This window comes from Lepidochelys olivacea (genome assembly GCF_965140295.1).
Source record: "Lepidochelys olivacea isolate rLepOli2 genome assembly, chromosome: 2".
In the NCBI taxonomy this organism is placed as follows: domain Eukaryota; kingdom Metazoa; phylum Chordata; order Testudines; family Cheloniidae; genus Lepidochelys; species Lepidochelys olivacea.
This window is the reverse complement of record NC_140412.1, coordinates 83,904,622-83,921,402: the sequence shown is the minus strand read 5'-3', so window position 1 is coordinate 83,921,402 and position 16,781 is coordinate 83,904,622. Positions and strand designations below refer to the sequence as shown.

Genomic DNA, 16,781 nt, shown 5'->3' with positions numbered 1-16,781 from the left:
AAAGCAGAACTGTAAAAATAAATTCTGGAGTATTTTACCAAGCCGTCGAATGGACCCACATTTCCTTTTCTTCCCTTAAAAAAAAGGAAGGGTTACATTTTTGTTTATTCGCAAGTCATAATATTAATAGGATGTATTATACCATGTCTTTTTAGGTGTTTAAAAATGAGGCTTGAAGGAGAGGAAGGGGGTAATAAGACTTTGAAGAAAAAACACTCATTTTATTCAGCAATCTATGAATTCATAAGATATCAATCATTTCTCATTTTGAATGAACTGAAGAATGCATTAATCAATAAAGGTTTTAATTACTGCTAGCATTTCTGTGCCTCTTCCTTGGTAGTGGTTGTCTAAGTGAAAAAAGGTTACTCATCCTGTACAGTAACTGAGGTTCTTAGAGATGCGTGTCCCTATGGATGCTCCACTGTAGGTGCGCCTGAGATGGGAGACCTTCAGTAGAAGCACCCATGGGGCTGCACATGCATTTCTCCCCATCTTGCACCATCTACATAGAGCTGTTCGGTCCAACCACCCTCAGTTCCCTCTCTACCGCAGAGTCTACATTTAAAACTCAGAAGCAGAGGGGAGGAAGGCGGGTAGTGGAGCACCCATAGGGACACACATCTCGAAGAATCTCAGTTACTGCACAGGGTGAGTAATCAATCGTCTCTTTTTCAAGCAGTGTCCCTATGGGTGCTCCACTGTAGGTGACTGTAGAGTAGTGCCCTTAGATGGAAGGCTGGGGCTTCGGAGTGATGTGAACCAAGGACGATAGGACAATATATCCTAGTAGGGCATCTGATGCCACGTCATCGGTAATGACACAGTATTGGCTAAAGGTGTCTGTGGATGCCCAAGTGGCGACTTTGCAAATGTCAGTAATCAGCACGTTGTTTAGAAAGTCAATCGAGGTAGACAGCGAGTGAGTAGGATGCATTCAAGATCCAGTTTGTGTTGACAGCAAAAGGTGGATGTACTCTGAGATCTGTTTGGATAAAACTGCTACCTTTGATCTTTCAGCAATAGAGAGGAATAAGCATGGTGAATGCCTGAAAGATTTTCTTCAGTCAAGATAAAAGGCTAATGCTTATATGACTTCCAAGATGTGCAGAGTGGCTTCATGTTGGCTGCTATGCAGCTTTGGGAAGAAGGAGAGAAGGTGGATAGGTTGGTTTAGATGGAAAGAGGACGGCACCTTGGGTAAGAGTTTCGGATGTGATCATGACTTTGTCTTTGTGAAAGATTGTGTATAGTGGGTATTCCAAGAGAGCACCTATTTCTCTTATCTGTCGGGTGGATGTGATGGCGACAAGAAATGCTGTTTTCATGGATAGGCGTATGTAGGAGCATGCTGCAATGGGCTCAAACGGGGCACTGGTGAGACAGCGCAACACTAGGCTGGGATCCCAAGGTGGGATAGGGTCTTGTATTTGATGGTACAAATTTTGAAGGCTCTTAAGGAATCTTTTTGTTCGTGCATAGGTAAATACGGAATGACAGTCTATCTTGAGGTGGAATGCAGTGGTGGAAGCCAAATGGAGCTTGTGGGCAATCCTGCTCTTTTAAGTTATTCTAGAATGTAGTCTAGAATGAGCAATAAAGGAGCATTTATTGCGAGGACATGTTTGGTGTTGCACCAAGTTTGGAATCTTTTCAATTTATTGAGATAAGTAAGGCAAGTTTTTATCATGCCTGCTACCTAAAAGAATCTCTTTTACCTGTTCTGAACAGGTCATCTCCAAATCCCAGAACCATGAAGGAGCCATGCCTTCAGATGGAGGAGTTCTAAATTGGATTGGAGGATTTGGCCTGTGTCTTGAGAGAGGAGGTATGCAGTCAACTGTAGGGTGATTGGTGGACAAGCCACCTGCACACAAGGTAAGGGTACCAAATCTTTCATGGCCACGTTGGGGCTATGAGAATGACTGTAGCTCATTCCACCTGTGTCTTGTGAAGCACTGTGAAAATAGGGGAGAGGGTGGAAAAGCGTAGAGTAGGGGTGCATCCCATGTAATGAGGAAGATGCCCCGCAGGGACATTTGGCAGTTTTGGCCATGGAGAGGATATCTATACTCAGAAATTCACAGAAGTTGAATATGTGCTGCAGGTCTCTTGTGTCTAACTCCCACTCGTGGTCTTGTGAGAATCTCTTGCTCAGTGAGTCCACTGTGGTGTTCTAGTGTCCAGGTGAGTATGAGGCCAAGATGTTGATGTCATGCTGGATACAACAGTTCCACAATTTTACTGCTTCCGAGCACAGGAATTGGGACCTCGCTCCCCCTTGTCAGTTGATATAGAACATACAAGCAAAGCTATGGCCACAAAGAGGCAGGGAGAGAGTCTAAGGACTCATTTCTTTTGGGACAATTGAACATGACCCTGGAGATGCTAGAGGATGGAGCACCTTTTCTCCTTGTGAGGACTGCGGCTTTCCAAAGAAGACTGGCAGGAAAATTGATTGATTCAGGTGAAATTCCAAGACTACCTTAGTTATGAATTTGGGGTATGGTTTCATCACCTTCCTATGGAAGGATATACAAGGTGGTCTGGCCACAAGACCTTGGAGCTTGCTAACTCTCTCTGCTGATGTAATGGCCACAAGAAGAAACATCCTGATGGTAAGACAATATACCGAGCACTCCAACAGCAGTTCAAAAGAAGGCTTTATAAGCTTTAAAACGACAACACTGAGGTCCCCTATGGAAGTCGGTACTCTTACTGGGGAGAAAGTATAAAGAAATTAAATAGCAGGGGTGTGACAAGACAGAGTGCAACTGTACTGGAGTGTGACAGGCCAATGTGGCAGTGAGGTTAACTTCAAGGGAGTTAAATATCAGTCCCACATGTGCAAGAGCAGGTCACAGTACATCATCTTTGATTACGGGGGCTCCACTGGGTCAGTATTATTCCAGGTTGCCCAAATGGAGAATTTTTCCCATTTGGAGAAGTAGGTCAACTTTACGGATGGTTTCCTGCTCTGTGTCAGAATTTTATGAACCCGTACGGAACACCTTCTGTCAGTGTTGTTCAGCTAGCCAACATCCTGGCTGTCAGGTGCAAAGACTGCATCTAGATACATTGTCTGACTGAGGTTTGGGATATCACATTAGGGTAGGAAGGAAGATGTATGGAAAGCTTCTGGGACATCTCGAGCAGATCTGATATCCAGAATGGTCTCAACCAATATAGGACTAGCACAATGATTGAGGCCCTATACTGTTGATCTTGGATATCCTGGGGACCAGGGGATACAGTACGATACCATACAGGCGTCCTCAAGAAGACTGAAATAGTAAGGCAATCGGCTCTTAGCCTGGACTCCCCACCTTCCCTGAAACAGAAGTTCTAACACTTGGTATTGTCCTCTGTGGCAAACAAATGTGTGGCGGGAGTCTCTCACTGACAGAATATTGGATCTAGTATGGATTTTTACACAGATCACTCATGGCTGGTTACCACATTTCTTCACTAAACATCTGCTAGGTCATTGCTAATCCCTGGAAGGTGTACAGCTAGTGGAGTCACCCCCATGTTGATAAACACCATTTCCAGCATTGGATGGCTTCCAGCAGGAATGCTATACAGATGAGTCAGATGGCTCTTAGTTCCAAGGCACTCATGTGTAGGTTAAAATCATCATGAGACCAGGTATCTTACATTTGAATGTGGTTCAGGTGGGCACCCCAACCAGTCCCTATAGTGTCTGAGATAAGCATTACTGTCCCCTTTTCTCATGTTCATCAGGACAAGCCACCAACAAAACACAATCCAGGGACATTCTGGTCTTCTGCTGGGCCTGCTTCTGATCAGCCAGTCATCTAGATATAAACAGGTGTAAATTCCATGTTTTCTTAGATCTGCTGCCATTACAGCTAGGAAGTTGGTGAAAACTCTCAGTGCCATGGAGAGCGTGAAGGGCAAAACACTGAACTGGGAATGGCTGGCCCCTACTGTTAACCTTATGCACTTCCCGTGAGACAGATGGATGGCAATATGTAAGTATATCATCCTGGAAGTCAAGAGCCATGAACCAATCTAGAGCTTGGAGCAATGCAGGAGAGTGTTACCATCCTGAGACTGAGTATGTATTTGTTGAGTCTCTTGAGGCCTAAGATAAAAGCCCAGTCTCACCCAGGAGGCACTGGAGAATCCTACAGTGGGATCCAGACTGACACACTTGAAGAAGCTGTGATTTATTCACACAATACAAAATAATTCAATACATGATCATATTCTGACCACAGCCAGTGAACTAACATTAGCATTTTCCTGAATCATCATGTATTAGTTACCTTACCTTTTCACAATGATTAAGTGAGTCTTGTGCTTGTTTTCTTTCCGTTTCCACTCTTTCGAGATTATTTTTAAGATTTTTTACTTCTTCTTGTAAAGATGTAATCCGAGCTAGCAAAAACAAATTTAAAATAGTTCAATTTCAGCTACTACGCCTAGCTGCAGAAACAGGACTTTGATTTTATTTTGTCCAACTGCTAATGTATAGATGTTTCCTTTCATTAATATAAGTGCTGTTACAACATACAACAACTGCATTTTCACAGACATTAACTCTGCTGAAGTCTTATTATGGGTAATGTGACAAAGTTCCTCCTCTGCCGTGGTGGGTCCTGCACTTATTGGCAGATTTGCTCGCCTCAGAGGTTCACGGCAGCCCTCAGTTTGGCCACTTTCATGGCTCAAATCTGCCGTTCACTCAGTTAGCCTCATCATTGGCCAGCATGGGGAAAATGAAGAACAATAATCCCTGCAGTCTCTGCTGATCCACCTAGTGGATCAGGGAACAGGCCAGAGACCTTCCCCTCTAGTGGAACCCACAGTCCAGGTCAACTCTTCTGGTACCAAGTAGGGAGTTGGGGGGATGGAGGGAACCCAGGCCCGCCCTCTACTCCGGGTTCCAGCCCAGGGCCCTGTGGATTGCAACTGTCTACAGTAGCTCCTGTAACACCTGCGTGACAGCTACAACTCCTTGGGCTACTTCCCATAGCTTCCTCCCAACACCTTCTTTATTTTCACCACAGGACCTTGCTCCTGATGTCTGATAATGCTTGTACTTCTCAGTCTTCCAGTAGTACGCCTTCTCACTCTCAGCTTCTTGTGCCTCTTGCTCCCAGCTCCTCACACACCCATCACAAACTGAAGTGAGCTCCTTTTTAAACCCAGGTGCCATGATTAGCCTGCCTGTCTTAATTGATTCTAGCAGCTTCTTGATTGGCTGCAGGTGTTCTAATCAGCTTGTCCTTAATTGTTTCCAGAAAGTTCCTGATTGTTCTGGAACCTTCCCTGTTACCTTACCCAGGGAAAAGGGACCTACTTAACCTGGGGCTAATATATCTTCCTTCTATCACTCTCCTGTAGCCATCTGGCCTGACCCTGTCACAGTAGATACAACATATAACACAATGGAGCCCCAATCTCAGTTGGGGCCTCGAGGTGCTCTTGCAGTACATAAACATAATTTAAATAACCTGCACTGGAGAGGTCCTTCAGAGAAAGAGGAATTATTTTTACCCTACTGATCACTCCACAAAAGCAAAGGCTCTCCTCCAGCCTTGAGTTTGAAAAAGCTTGCCCCACACCGTATGCAGCTACTTCAGTGTACTATTAAACTGAAGACTTTAAACAGAAACACCAAGACATTTTAAGTGAAGTTTCCAATTGCAACTGTAATTTGGTTTCTTGTATTACTCTCCGTGTTAACTGTTATACCTTATACACACTATGTCAGCAACATAGCTCACAAGTATGTCAGACTATCTTGAACACTGCATGCTTAGCATAGTTTTTTTTATCTTAAAATGTCCTAGGAATTTCTAGATGACAAAATGATGTGAAAGAAAACACTTCTTCCAGAATTTCAATGCTGTGCTTAGTTGTCAAACATTTGCTTGTTAAAAACTGGCAATAGCGTGTGCAAATTTCATGTGGAACTCTCTGGCTAGATACCAACAGAACATCCTGTTCTATATACTTTAGGAACTCTGAAGAAGATTATCCTTTCATGCACACCTAAAGAGCTGTGTAGCTCTAACACTGCATCAGTGAGGTCTGCTCCACCACACCATATAATCTGTACAGGAGACCTTCCCTCTTGTCCCTTTCTATTCTGACTTCTTTGAATATATTTCTTTTTCTTCATACTGGATAAATTGCCCTCTCATACAGTTACCCCATGGCAATCTAGAGTAATTAATCTGTAATGGATTCATTCTATTAAGTTGTCTCAGTGGCTAAGCAAGTTGTCAGTTGGCTGTCATCTTGGGTTAGAGAATCTAATTATTCTCTTAAACACACAACTCTCTAAACTGTATGGAACTTTCTGATATTACCTCTGCTGTGTCAGTGTCCCAGAATCCATAAACATTGCTCTAAAGGGGTTAATATCCACAGATGAAGAAAAATCATGTTGGAGGACAGAGAGGAGAAATCGCTGTTGTCCGCAATACTGCTTTCCCTCTCATCCCCAAAACTCAACCACACAGGAATTATGTACGTGAATTAATACTGAATTGGTAAGACTTTTGGTACCTTAAACTGTATTTACAAATGTTCCCAAGTATTAGTCCTCTAGGGATACGCAATTCATATGTTGATTACTGCTCTGCTACGCTAAATGAATAGAATTAAACTCCTTGAAAACAGCTGGTACATTTTTTTCAGGCTTTAGACAATGGTACAGAGCAACAAAGTGAAGTTATGAAAATGGATTTTTGTAATAATAAATATTTACTGCAACATTAAAAAACTATGTACGCATGGAATGGTTACCTTGTAAATCTCCAATCATTTCAGAACCATGACTTCTGTCCCTTCGTTCTGCTTCCAATGCTGCGTGCAATTGATAACAGTCCTTTTCCACTTCCAATTTTGTGCTCTCTAGAACTCTGCATCTTTCCTGAAGTTCTCTGTTTAGTGATTCTAACTGGCTTATAGTCTTGCTCGTTTCTGTATGACTCTTTCTCAATCTTGCTGCTGTATCTGATTCTGTCCTTAGCAAATCATTGGCTTCTTCTAGCTGTTAGAGTAAGAAAAGTCAAGATTCCCATTCAAAGTGTAACAATTAACAGATTCAGCTTTGCTACATTTATGTAATCAATACTAAATGACAAATTTTAAGTAACAATGAAAACACTGAACAGCCATCACTTACTTGCTTTTGTAACTGTGTCATCTTCTCATTTGTCGTTTGTGAATGCTGGCTAATTTTTTTCAAGTCTTCTAACTGATCTTTTAATGTGGACACTAGAGACAGAAATGAATATGGAATTCAATTTTCCTAGCAGCTCAGAACAGAAAAGCTTTGTGTTACTAGATATTTCTACATGAAAGACAGCAAAATAATTAGAATATTTCCTTTTAATTTCGTGAGGTCAAATTTTGTTCTTGAATATGTACACCTGGCTCACTCAAATCACTAGGGGCTCCACGTGCATACATCTAAGGGAAGAATTTGCTACTTCAAATATCAAAAACAGAAATAGCTATTTCCTGTGATAACAGAATTTCAAGAAAAAAATCTATTCTAAAATGCTTCAAATGCTAAAAAAGTAAATTTTTCATAAAACTGTATAGTAGCGTACACATCAACATTTCTAGCACCTGGGTAACATTGCTTACCTTCATTTTCTACATTCCGTCTTTTTTCATTCTCCTGTTCAACTTTTCTATGGTATTCATTTATTTTATGTTGCAGCACCATCTTTTCCTTCTCAGTCTGAGATACTGTTGATTCTAAATTTTTTCTTTGATTTCCCTGAAATTATAATAAACACTGGTATTTTCCATTTACATTTTACAGAATGATCCTACAAACTTTTTTTAATTCTGTTGTTCTGTAAGTAGTCTCATTGACTTCAAGTGGTGAAATCTTGGCTCAATTGAAGCCAGTAGGGCCAGGATTTCACTCACTGAGACTACCAATATGAACAGGAGGTTTGCAGGATAGAGCCTAATAATTCCCAACATCACTTTTGAAGTTTGTCTCTGATTAAATCTTCCAAACCACTGCAATAACTGTATTTAACACAAAAGCAAAAATTATCTGTCTACTAGGTCTATGAATACTACAATATAATGATGTCCTAGAGGATTATCTGCAAACTGATTTTTAGAAATCTAGCTAATTTTGAAAAATTATATTGAATATTCTGAACAAGGCTAAACAGAGAGTTCAGCACAGGATTTGAAATGAAAGAAAGTAGTTTTCAATTGTAGAGGCAAAAAAAGTATTTTAAAATTACATTTTTTACTTTCATAACAAAAATGGCCAAAATGATTTGGTGTTTTGGAATGTGGAGATTTATTCTCAAATTTAAATTGGAGTGCAAATTTTTACAGGAAAATTATAAACCTCTAGCAGTATTATGAGGACACAGATTGACTCAACACAGTTAAAAATTCTGTGATTAAGAAACACACACCAACTTACCTCTTCATCCAGTTCCTTCATTAGCTTGTCTAGTTTTATGTTTGCAGTCCTATAAATAATGAATTATTTTAATATGTAAAAGAAGATGATCTTATTTTACATGCCTGGTATTTCAATATTTAAACTATTTAAGACCATTATTTAAAAAATGCTTACTATGTGCATGCCCTTCATCCTAAAACCAACATTTTAAATTGAAGAATGTCACCAATCAACATCAGTAGTTTATAATAACACAATCATCAAATGTATTGACAGTTCACTGGAGGCAATGTGTGTCAAAAATGGGAAGGGTCAAATTCTGTCCCTATATCCACAAAAAGGTGCAGAGTAAGAAGTTTTTATAACTAGTAAATGTTGGTCAACACTTCTTCTGCCATTCTCTAGAAAGAATGGCTCCAGTTGTGCACATCCCACATCTCTAAGAATGTGGATCCCCAATACTGATCAATTATCCATACAAATATATCCATATCATATATAGAGATATCTACATGCTATTACCACAAGAAAGTATCTCTAGAAAACTGGGGGGAAAAAAAAGTTACTACAGAGAGAAGGTGAAATAAGTGTTGAGTAACATCCCACAAAGGAAATATGAACTGGTCAGCCAGCAATACAGAACATCCGTTAATCCACAGCAAGATCTCCTCCAGTTCTATACATTTCGTATGGATGTCTGTCCCTAGTTTTGGCCTTTATAAAACATTAGGCCACATAAATGTTAGCCTTCTGTAGTTATTTACCTCTGTCCAAAAAAGTTATAGCAAAAACAATTCAGACAGTATTAACTAATGTAATAAATAGCAGTTTATACCAACATATGTAATCAAATTAGGGCTGTTGATTAATCGCAGTTAACTTACGTGATTAACTCAAAAAAATTAATCACGATTAATTGCAGCTTTAATTGCACTGTTAAACAAAATACCAATTGAAGTGTATTTAATATTTTTGGATATTTTTCTACATTTTCAAATATATTGATTTCAATTACAACACAGAATACAAAGTGTAAATTGCTCAATTTATATTATTTTGTATTACAAATATTTGCACTGTAAAAATTATAAACAAAAGAAATAGTATTTTTCAGTTCACCTCATAAGTACTGTAGTGTAATCTCTATATCATGAAAGCGCAACTTACAAATGTAAATTTTTTTTGTTACATAACTGCACTAAAAAAAAAAGTAAAACTTTACAGCCTACAAGTCCACTCAGTCCTACTTCTTGTTCAGCCAATCATTAAGACAAACAAGTTTGTTTACATTTACAGGACATAATGCTGCCGGCTTCTTATTTACAATGTCACCAGAAAGTGAGAACAGGCATTTGCATAGCACTTTTGTAGCCAGCATTGCAAGGTATTTACATGCCAGATATACTAAACATTTGTATGCCCCTTCATGCTTCGGCCACCATTCCACAGGACATACTTGTTAAAAAAAAAAATTCATTAATTAAATTGTGACTTAATTCCTTGGGGGAGAATTGTACGTCTCCTGCTCTGTGTCTTACCCACATTCTGCCAAATATTTCATGTTACAGCAGTCTCAGATGATGACCCAGCACATGTTGTTTATTTTAAGAACAATTTCACTGCAGATTTGACAAAATGCAAAGACGGTACCAATGTGAGATTTCTAAAGATAGCTACAGCACTCGACCCAAGGTTTAGGAATCTGAAGTGCCTTCCAAAATCTGAGAGGGATGAGGTGTGGAGCATGCTTTCAGAAGTCCTAAAACAGCAACACTCCAATGCAGAAACTAAAGAACATGAACCACCAAAAAAGAAAATCAACCTTCTGCTGGTGGCATCTGACTCAGATGATGAAAACGAACATGAGTGAGTCTGCACTGCTTTGGATTGTTATCGAGCAGAACACCTCATCAGCATGGACGCAAGTCCTCTGAAATGGTGGTTGAAGCATGAAGGGACATATGAATCTTTAGCACATCTGGCATGTAATTATCTTGCAAGGTCGGCTATAACAGTGCCTTGCGAAAGCCTGTTCTCAATTTCAGGTGACATTGTAAACAAGAAGTGGGCAGCACTATCTCCTGCAAACATAAGCAAATTTGTGTCTCTTAGCGATTGGTTCAACAAGAATTAGGACTGAGTGGACTTGTAGGCTGTGAAGTTTTACATTGTTTTATTTCTGAATGGATTTATTTTTTTGTTCCCAGTTCTACACTTGTAAGTTCAACTTTCATGATAAAGAGATTACACTATAGTACTTGTATTAGATGAATTGAAAAATACTATTTCTTTTGTTTTTTACAGTGCAAATATTTGTAATAAAAGAGTGAGCACTATACACTTTGTATTCTGTGTTGTAATTGAAACCAATATATTTGAAAATGTAAAAAAAATCCCAAAATATTTAAATAAATGCTATTCTATTATTAACAGCCAGATTAATTGCAATTATTTTTTTTAAATAGCACGATTAATCACAATTAATTTTTGTAATCGCTTGACAGCCCTAAATCAAATCTATTAACTCTGTGATAAAATGTATTTAACTGTGAGACATCAGAAGACACACTGATGTTACTGAATACTCGCTGTCAGTGTGATTGTAGGGATACAATTGTTGAATATATTTCTAGCATCCCACATGCTGTCATGTGGTCGGTAGTCAGTATGTGGACAGTGAAACTCCGGATGTGTGTAAAGAGCACACTATGTACTAAATATTACTCTGTGGTCTGAATTCCCATAAGACCATTTTTGGTAGCAATTCTTCTAAGATAACCAACAGCAATGTGTGCACATTAAGTTCCATGATTATCAGATTTTCAGAACTGTATGCTCATGTTGTTGAAGGTGCAAGAATAGGCAGTAATTTGTCAGATATTTACTTTTTTCAAGAATATAACAGAATTTAGTACTCAGATAGAAAACTGCTGCTCATCTCTGTCTTAATCTCAACAAAAGTTGCATGCTGGATCTTTCAATAGTACTGCAGCATTTAAGATACCAAGATGCTGGACAATCTTAAACTCCAATATTCTAGAACATGTGGTGCACATAGTATTTTACGTTCTTTAAAAAAAAAAAAAAAAATCTATGTATTCACTGTATCCCGCAGATGTTTTGAAACCTATCAGGGTAGTGGAAAGAAAAACAACATGGAGTTCAAATATTCAAGATGTGTGTCACTGATGCGAACACAAACAATTAATCTTCTTCTTTAAATACACAAGAAAAACATTCTGAGATCATTTTAAAGTGATTTAATTTATGGCCTTGAATCTCAGACCACTGAATTACTATAGTAGCAATATTGATATCATGCTTGTTATCCTTAATGTGTTTTTTACAGAGCTGATGGTTTATATTATTTAATTCTGAAAATGTATTTAAATTCAGTCTCACCTGCACTTTTGCTCCATTTCATCTTTCAATTGCATTTCATTTTGAAGTTGCTCTTCCAACTGATAGATAGTTTTCTGCATATTTTCCAGCTTAAAATATATATACATACATATTTAAAATATATGCACTACATTCTATGAAACTTGTAAAAAAAATTCCAGCACTTGCCTGGACTAGCTAAATGATGTCATAATCTATCTATTTTATATCAAGCATTTAATGACAGAGGAATGGAAGAGACTGGTTTCCACTCTGTGCACAAACACTGGCATGAGAAGAAAAATGTAAAGACTATGTTTTGTTAGTTATTAAAGTGTGATATTCTCTTCTTGAAGCTTTTAAAAAAAGTTACAAAACAACAATGCAACGTAGCAGTTGCGAAATCAAACAAAGTATTCTCAATCAAAGTTCAACTTATTCCTGCAGTGCTATCTCAGTTCATAGATTTCATTATACAAAATATGTAAAATAGAGTAAGGCCTGATCCTTCATGCATCTAGGCACAAGAGTAAAGCATTATGTACCTGAATAGTACTGCTGAAACACATGAGTAAATTGCTCATATGCTTAAGTGTTTACAGGCTCAAGCCTAAGTTATTATTGCAAGGGATATAGGAAACATTATTTGTATTTACGTGAAAATTTCCTTTTTTTCTCCTCTAGTAGGAAGATCCACAGACCTTTTTCAGTGAATCTTCTGCTTGTCAACAGCTCTGGAAGTAGAATCTGACCTGGCAGCCTCTGACAGGGAGGAAATGGCTCAGTGCCCGAAGATATAGCTAATCTGAGAAAATTTCTGCAGCTTCTACTATATGACCACTTTATAAACCTTTGAAACTACTAACAAGAACTTCAGATCCTCTTACTACAATAAAGTTACTGCACAGGATCTCTTTGCCATAAAAAGATGACCACCAAGATACATCCCAGATGTTCAATATTTTCAGTCTCTTCAGGTGCTTGGCCTTAGTTGGTTCCCCCAGTCTTCACTCATAATATTTTAAGAGCTGCATGGAAAGGGATTAACAGTTCCAATTTATATCCTGAAAGGAAATGTATCCAAGTGGTCTTGCTATCTATCCAGTCATCTTCCTCAAATAACTCTTCCTAAGGTGGGCTGTCTGGAGGAAAGCATAGATGTGTTGCTACTTTTCAATAAAACAGTATCTAAATACTCTGGGGCAAGAACTTTGTTTTGGGTCTCCTGTATTCTGAGGAGTCAGACAACTGTCAGTCATTTCAGAAAGGACTGCTCTTCCTAGGTCTCTTGAGATTCACCCCAACCACTCCCCATCCTACCGAATTTGTGCTTTGAGAAATTAGGTTCTAAGGCTCCATAGTAGGATGATAAAGAAAGGAGGTTCCACATGATATCTGTCCCTGCTCCTTCTGAATACTTTATACAGGAACTGTTCTGCTGCTCTGCTGGTATCTGATATTTGGGGAGAGAAGCTAATGCTCTTTACCCATCTTAGATGGGAGCATGTGAGAGATTTATTTTCCTGCTTCTGAGCAGGATGTTTCCTTGCCTCCTTTTTCTATTTTTTAGACTTTTCTTGCTATTCCAATGGAAAGAGGAAGACAGAGAATTTATACTCCTCAAGAGGCTGAGGAGTTTGGCAGGTGCCTACCCCAGCTGGTTTTATAATTTTGCTTTCTTCCACATTATTGGGCTGCTCTGAGGTATCCAGAGGTAGAGTGGAGAGGCTCTGTAATTTTTCTCCATCTAGATAAGACAATATGCTTTATGAGTTTATTAGACTCTGCCACAAAGCTTTGAGATATGAGGGAGTTCCCCAATCTCTTCCAGAGGAAGTGGACTTGATCCTGAGATCTTAGAGTAGCCCTGTCAATGAAATCTAAAGGGAGAATTCCACCTACTGCTGCACCATAGAAAGCATGTGACCCTTGAAAGAGACTATTCCTAAGTGGTACCCCTTTGACTTGATGGATGGTGTCTAACCCCATAATTTGTAGGGACAAGGGGGGGACCAGGGGAAGCCTGTACATGGAGCAGCCACTTTGCCTGAATGAGTCACACAGAAAATAAGGCTGGGTTACATAAGGGCTCACCACACTTTGCTAAGAAAGGGCATGGGAGTTGGACAGAAATAAATGAAGGGCTCCTTACTGCCTACTTGCGTCTCTGTGTCTGGGTTGCTCTCCTTTTTTCTCTCTCCATGCTGACTACTTTAGGGTGTTTTTTGTTTTTGCTTTTTGTGGAGGGAAGAGGAATAGTTGTCCACACTGACAGTTGGGGATGACAGCCCAGGAATTTCTGTACTCAATCTTGCTGCCTTGGAGCTGGCTGCCTTGTGCCTCTGGCTGCCTGTGTGCTGCAGTTCCCTAAGAGGCTTGCCCAGACATGCTGTGCTAGCAGCTGCTGCAGCCAGTTACCTTAGTTATCAAAAGATGTTCTTTCAGAGAGGTTTCTGCCAAAGTCTAAGGCTAAATAACAAAAACCATCAAAAGCCTGGAATTCAACAAACTGAGCAGTTAGAATAAAAACATTTCTTTATGTTTTTGTTTCTGTTCTGCATTCTGGGGCAGGGAGAGTCTGGAGAAGTTTGCCGACAGTAGAGACGGCAAGAACAAAAACTCTCTGGGATCTTTAGGGGCTGGCCACACCCTCCCTGACAATGACTTAACATGTCTGGTTCTACCTCCTCAGTGGTGAGAAGACTGAAGATTTTCTAAATCTTTTTTAACTTAACTTTTAGACTCTGATGGGCACTGAATTTCAAGTGTTAAAACAAAATAAAGGAGTAAAGTTAATTCATACTTCCAAATAGATTCAGAATTTCAATTAAAGGACTATGGATTCCTTCTCTCTCTAGAATCTTAAGGTCGAATCCTATGAGGTCCTGAAGATCCTCAAAACCCAATGTGTTCCCTGGAAATTGCAGACACTCAATTCCTCCCATGAGGCACTCAGCACCTTGCAGAACTGTACACGTAGGCAGTATCTTGTGTCACATTTACTTAACTTTGTTTGCAGTGTTGTTGTAGCCGTGTTGCTCCCAGGATATTAGAGAGACAAGGTGGGTGAGGTAAGATCTTTTATTGGACCAACTTCAGTTGGTGAAAGAGACAAGCTTTCGGCTAGAGAGAGCTCTTCTAGGGGATTCTCGCAATGACTAAGCAACTCAGGTGCCTGCTCAGGCACTTTTCAAAACTCACTAGGAGCCTGTCTGCACCTAAATACCTGAAAATCTGGCCTTAAATTCTTATTTTCTCACATCACCAACCAAAGGAAGGTGAAGTAACATACAAGAAAGAAGACACCAGTCAAAATGGGCACAAAGAATCAGCATCCTTCAAATCAAACATTTACTGAACTATGTTAAGCCAATATAAGATATAACTGGTTCCTCTGCCCTTTAAAAATATTTCTGTAAGTGACACAGTATTTAAGAACAAACTATATAGAGTCACCAAAAATAGGCATAAAACAGAGCACGTTCTGCAGTTGCATTTTTTTCCTTTCATTCAACTCTATAGCCTTCCTCTTCTTCCTCTGTTTGGAAAACACCTTGTATTGCAATCTAATAATAAATAGTAACAGACAGTCATTGATATCTGCTTAATGGAATGGACAATAGAAACAAGGCATGGATCGGGCTAGTAGCATCCAAGCCTAGCACGATAGCTATTAAAGCTAACCAGAACATTTTTGGATAGAATATTTTTCCATCAAAAAACGCCAATTTTAAATATTCAGCAACAATGGGTTGATTTTACAAAAAAATTAAATGGAAACCTGCCTGATTTCCTTCCCCAACCCAGCCGTCTCTCTGGAACCTGGGGCTTCAGAGGCTCCTCAACAGGTCACCTGGCAGGGAGTTTGGGATCTGAGGCTCCCTGTGCCTCAGCATCCTGTCTCATGGGGAGCTTGAGAGCCGTGGCTCTCAGGGTTACTCAGCAGCTCACAAGGCAAGTTGTCCTAGAGCTGAGGCTCCCAATGGTGTCCAGACCATACAGGACTCCCTGATTCTTCCAATGCTCCCAGAACTTCCAGGGTTTCTAGGCTCTCAGCTCCCCAGCAGGCTGCTGGGCTCCCAGACATCCCTAGACCCCACACTAGCTGGCTCCCTGGGCGAGATCCCTCCCCGCACTAGCTGCCTCCTGCTCCCTGGTTGGCCTAGTCACAGGCTGCCTAGCTTCCTAGCTCTGTGGTGGCCTGCCTGGCATGCTACTGCAGATCTGACTTCCAGGGAGCATATTTTATTTTGGAAAACCAAAGCTTTTCTATTATGGAAATGTTTTGGTGTTTCTTAAAACTAAATATTGTGGAATTTCCATTCAGTGAAAATTCTGAGATTTCAGCATTTTTCATTCCAATTCAGGATAATTGTTTTCTAAAGTATCAATTTATTTTTCAGAACTGAAATTCTGTTTCCCTGCCAGTTCTTAAAACTATGTCAGTCTAAACAGTTAAAATAAATGTACTGTTTTTCCATATTTCAAAACACTACAGCAGTTTCATGTCATTTAAAATTACTTCAGTATTTCAATGTGCAGTGTACCCAATGTCAGTTTACACAAAACTAATGTCAAAATACATACCAGACTTTTATCTGTACTTGAACTTGTTCTGTTGTCATTTGACTTTTCTGTAGAAGCAGATAAATACCTATAACAAAATATTTAATTAAAAATGTTTAAAAGCAAGGTTAAAAGAAAGAGAAAACAAAGAGTAAACTAGTTAAAAAGGATCTCCAAAGATCACAAACTCTGCGAGATCCAGGTAGCCATGAGGACTATAAGGACAGATTTTTAGTGCTTGTATTTATTATGTTATAAAATGTAAACACATTTAATTAAAAGACCATACAATTCGTGGTATAATTTGTCTTACGTTAAGTAGAAATCTGCAGTTTTTACCATTCTTCTCCTAGGAAAAAAGTACTTCCTTTTATAGTAAGTTAAAAGTTTTGCTTTCCATGGTTCAACA

The 16,781-nt window shown here is 39.3% G+C and overlaps 1 protein-coding gene across 2 annotated transcripts in view; it reads right to left on the bottom strand.

The window, feature by feature from the left end:
• ROCK1 (Rho associated coiled-coil containing protein kinase 1) overlaps positions 1-16,781 on the bottom strand; it is a 182,088-nt gene that overhangs the window by 50,593 nt on the left and 114,714 nt on the right. For both annotated transcript variants that reach the window (XM_084620659.1, XM_084620660.1), the window contains exons 11-17: positions 16,394-16,460; positions 11,828-11,916; positions 8,444-8,492; positions 7,633-7,768; positions 7,166-7,257; positions 6,784-7,030; positions 4,298-4,404 (exon numbers count right to left, since the gene is read on the bottom strand). In XM_084620659.1, coding sequence (XP_084476785.1) covers positions 4,298-4,404; positions 6,784-7,030; positions 7,166-7,257; positions 7,633-7,768; positions 8,444-8,492; positions 11,828-11,916; positions 16,394-16,460 — 787 coding nt within the window. The remainder of the gene's footprint in view (positions 1-4,297; positions 4,405-6,783; positions 7,031-7,165; positions 7,258-7,632; positions 7,769-8,443; positions 8,493-11,827; positions 11,917-16,393; positions 16,461-16,781) is intronic.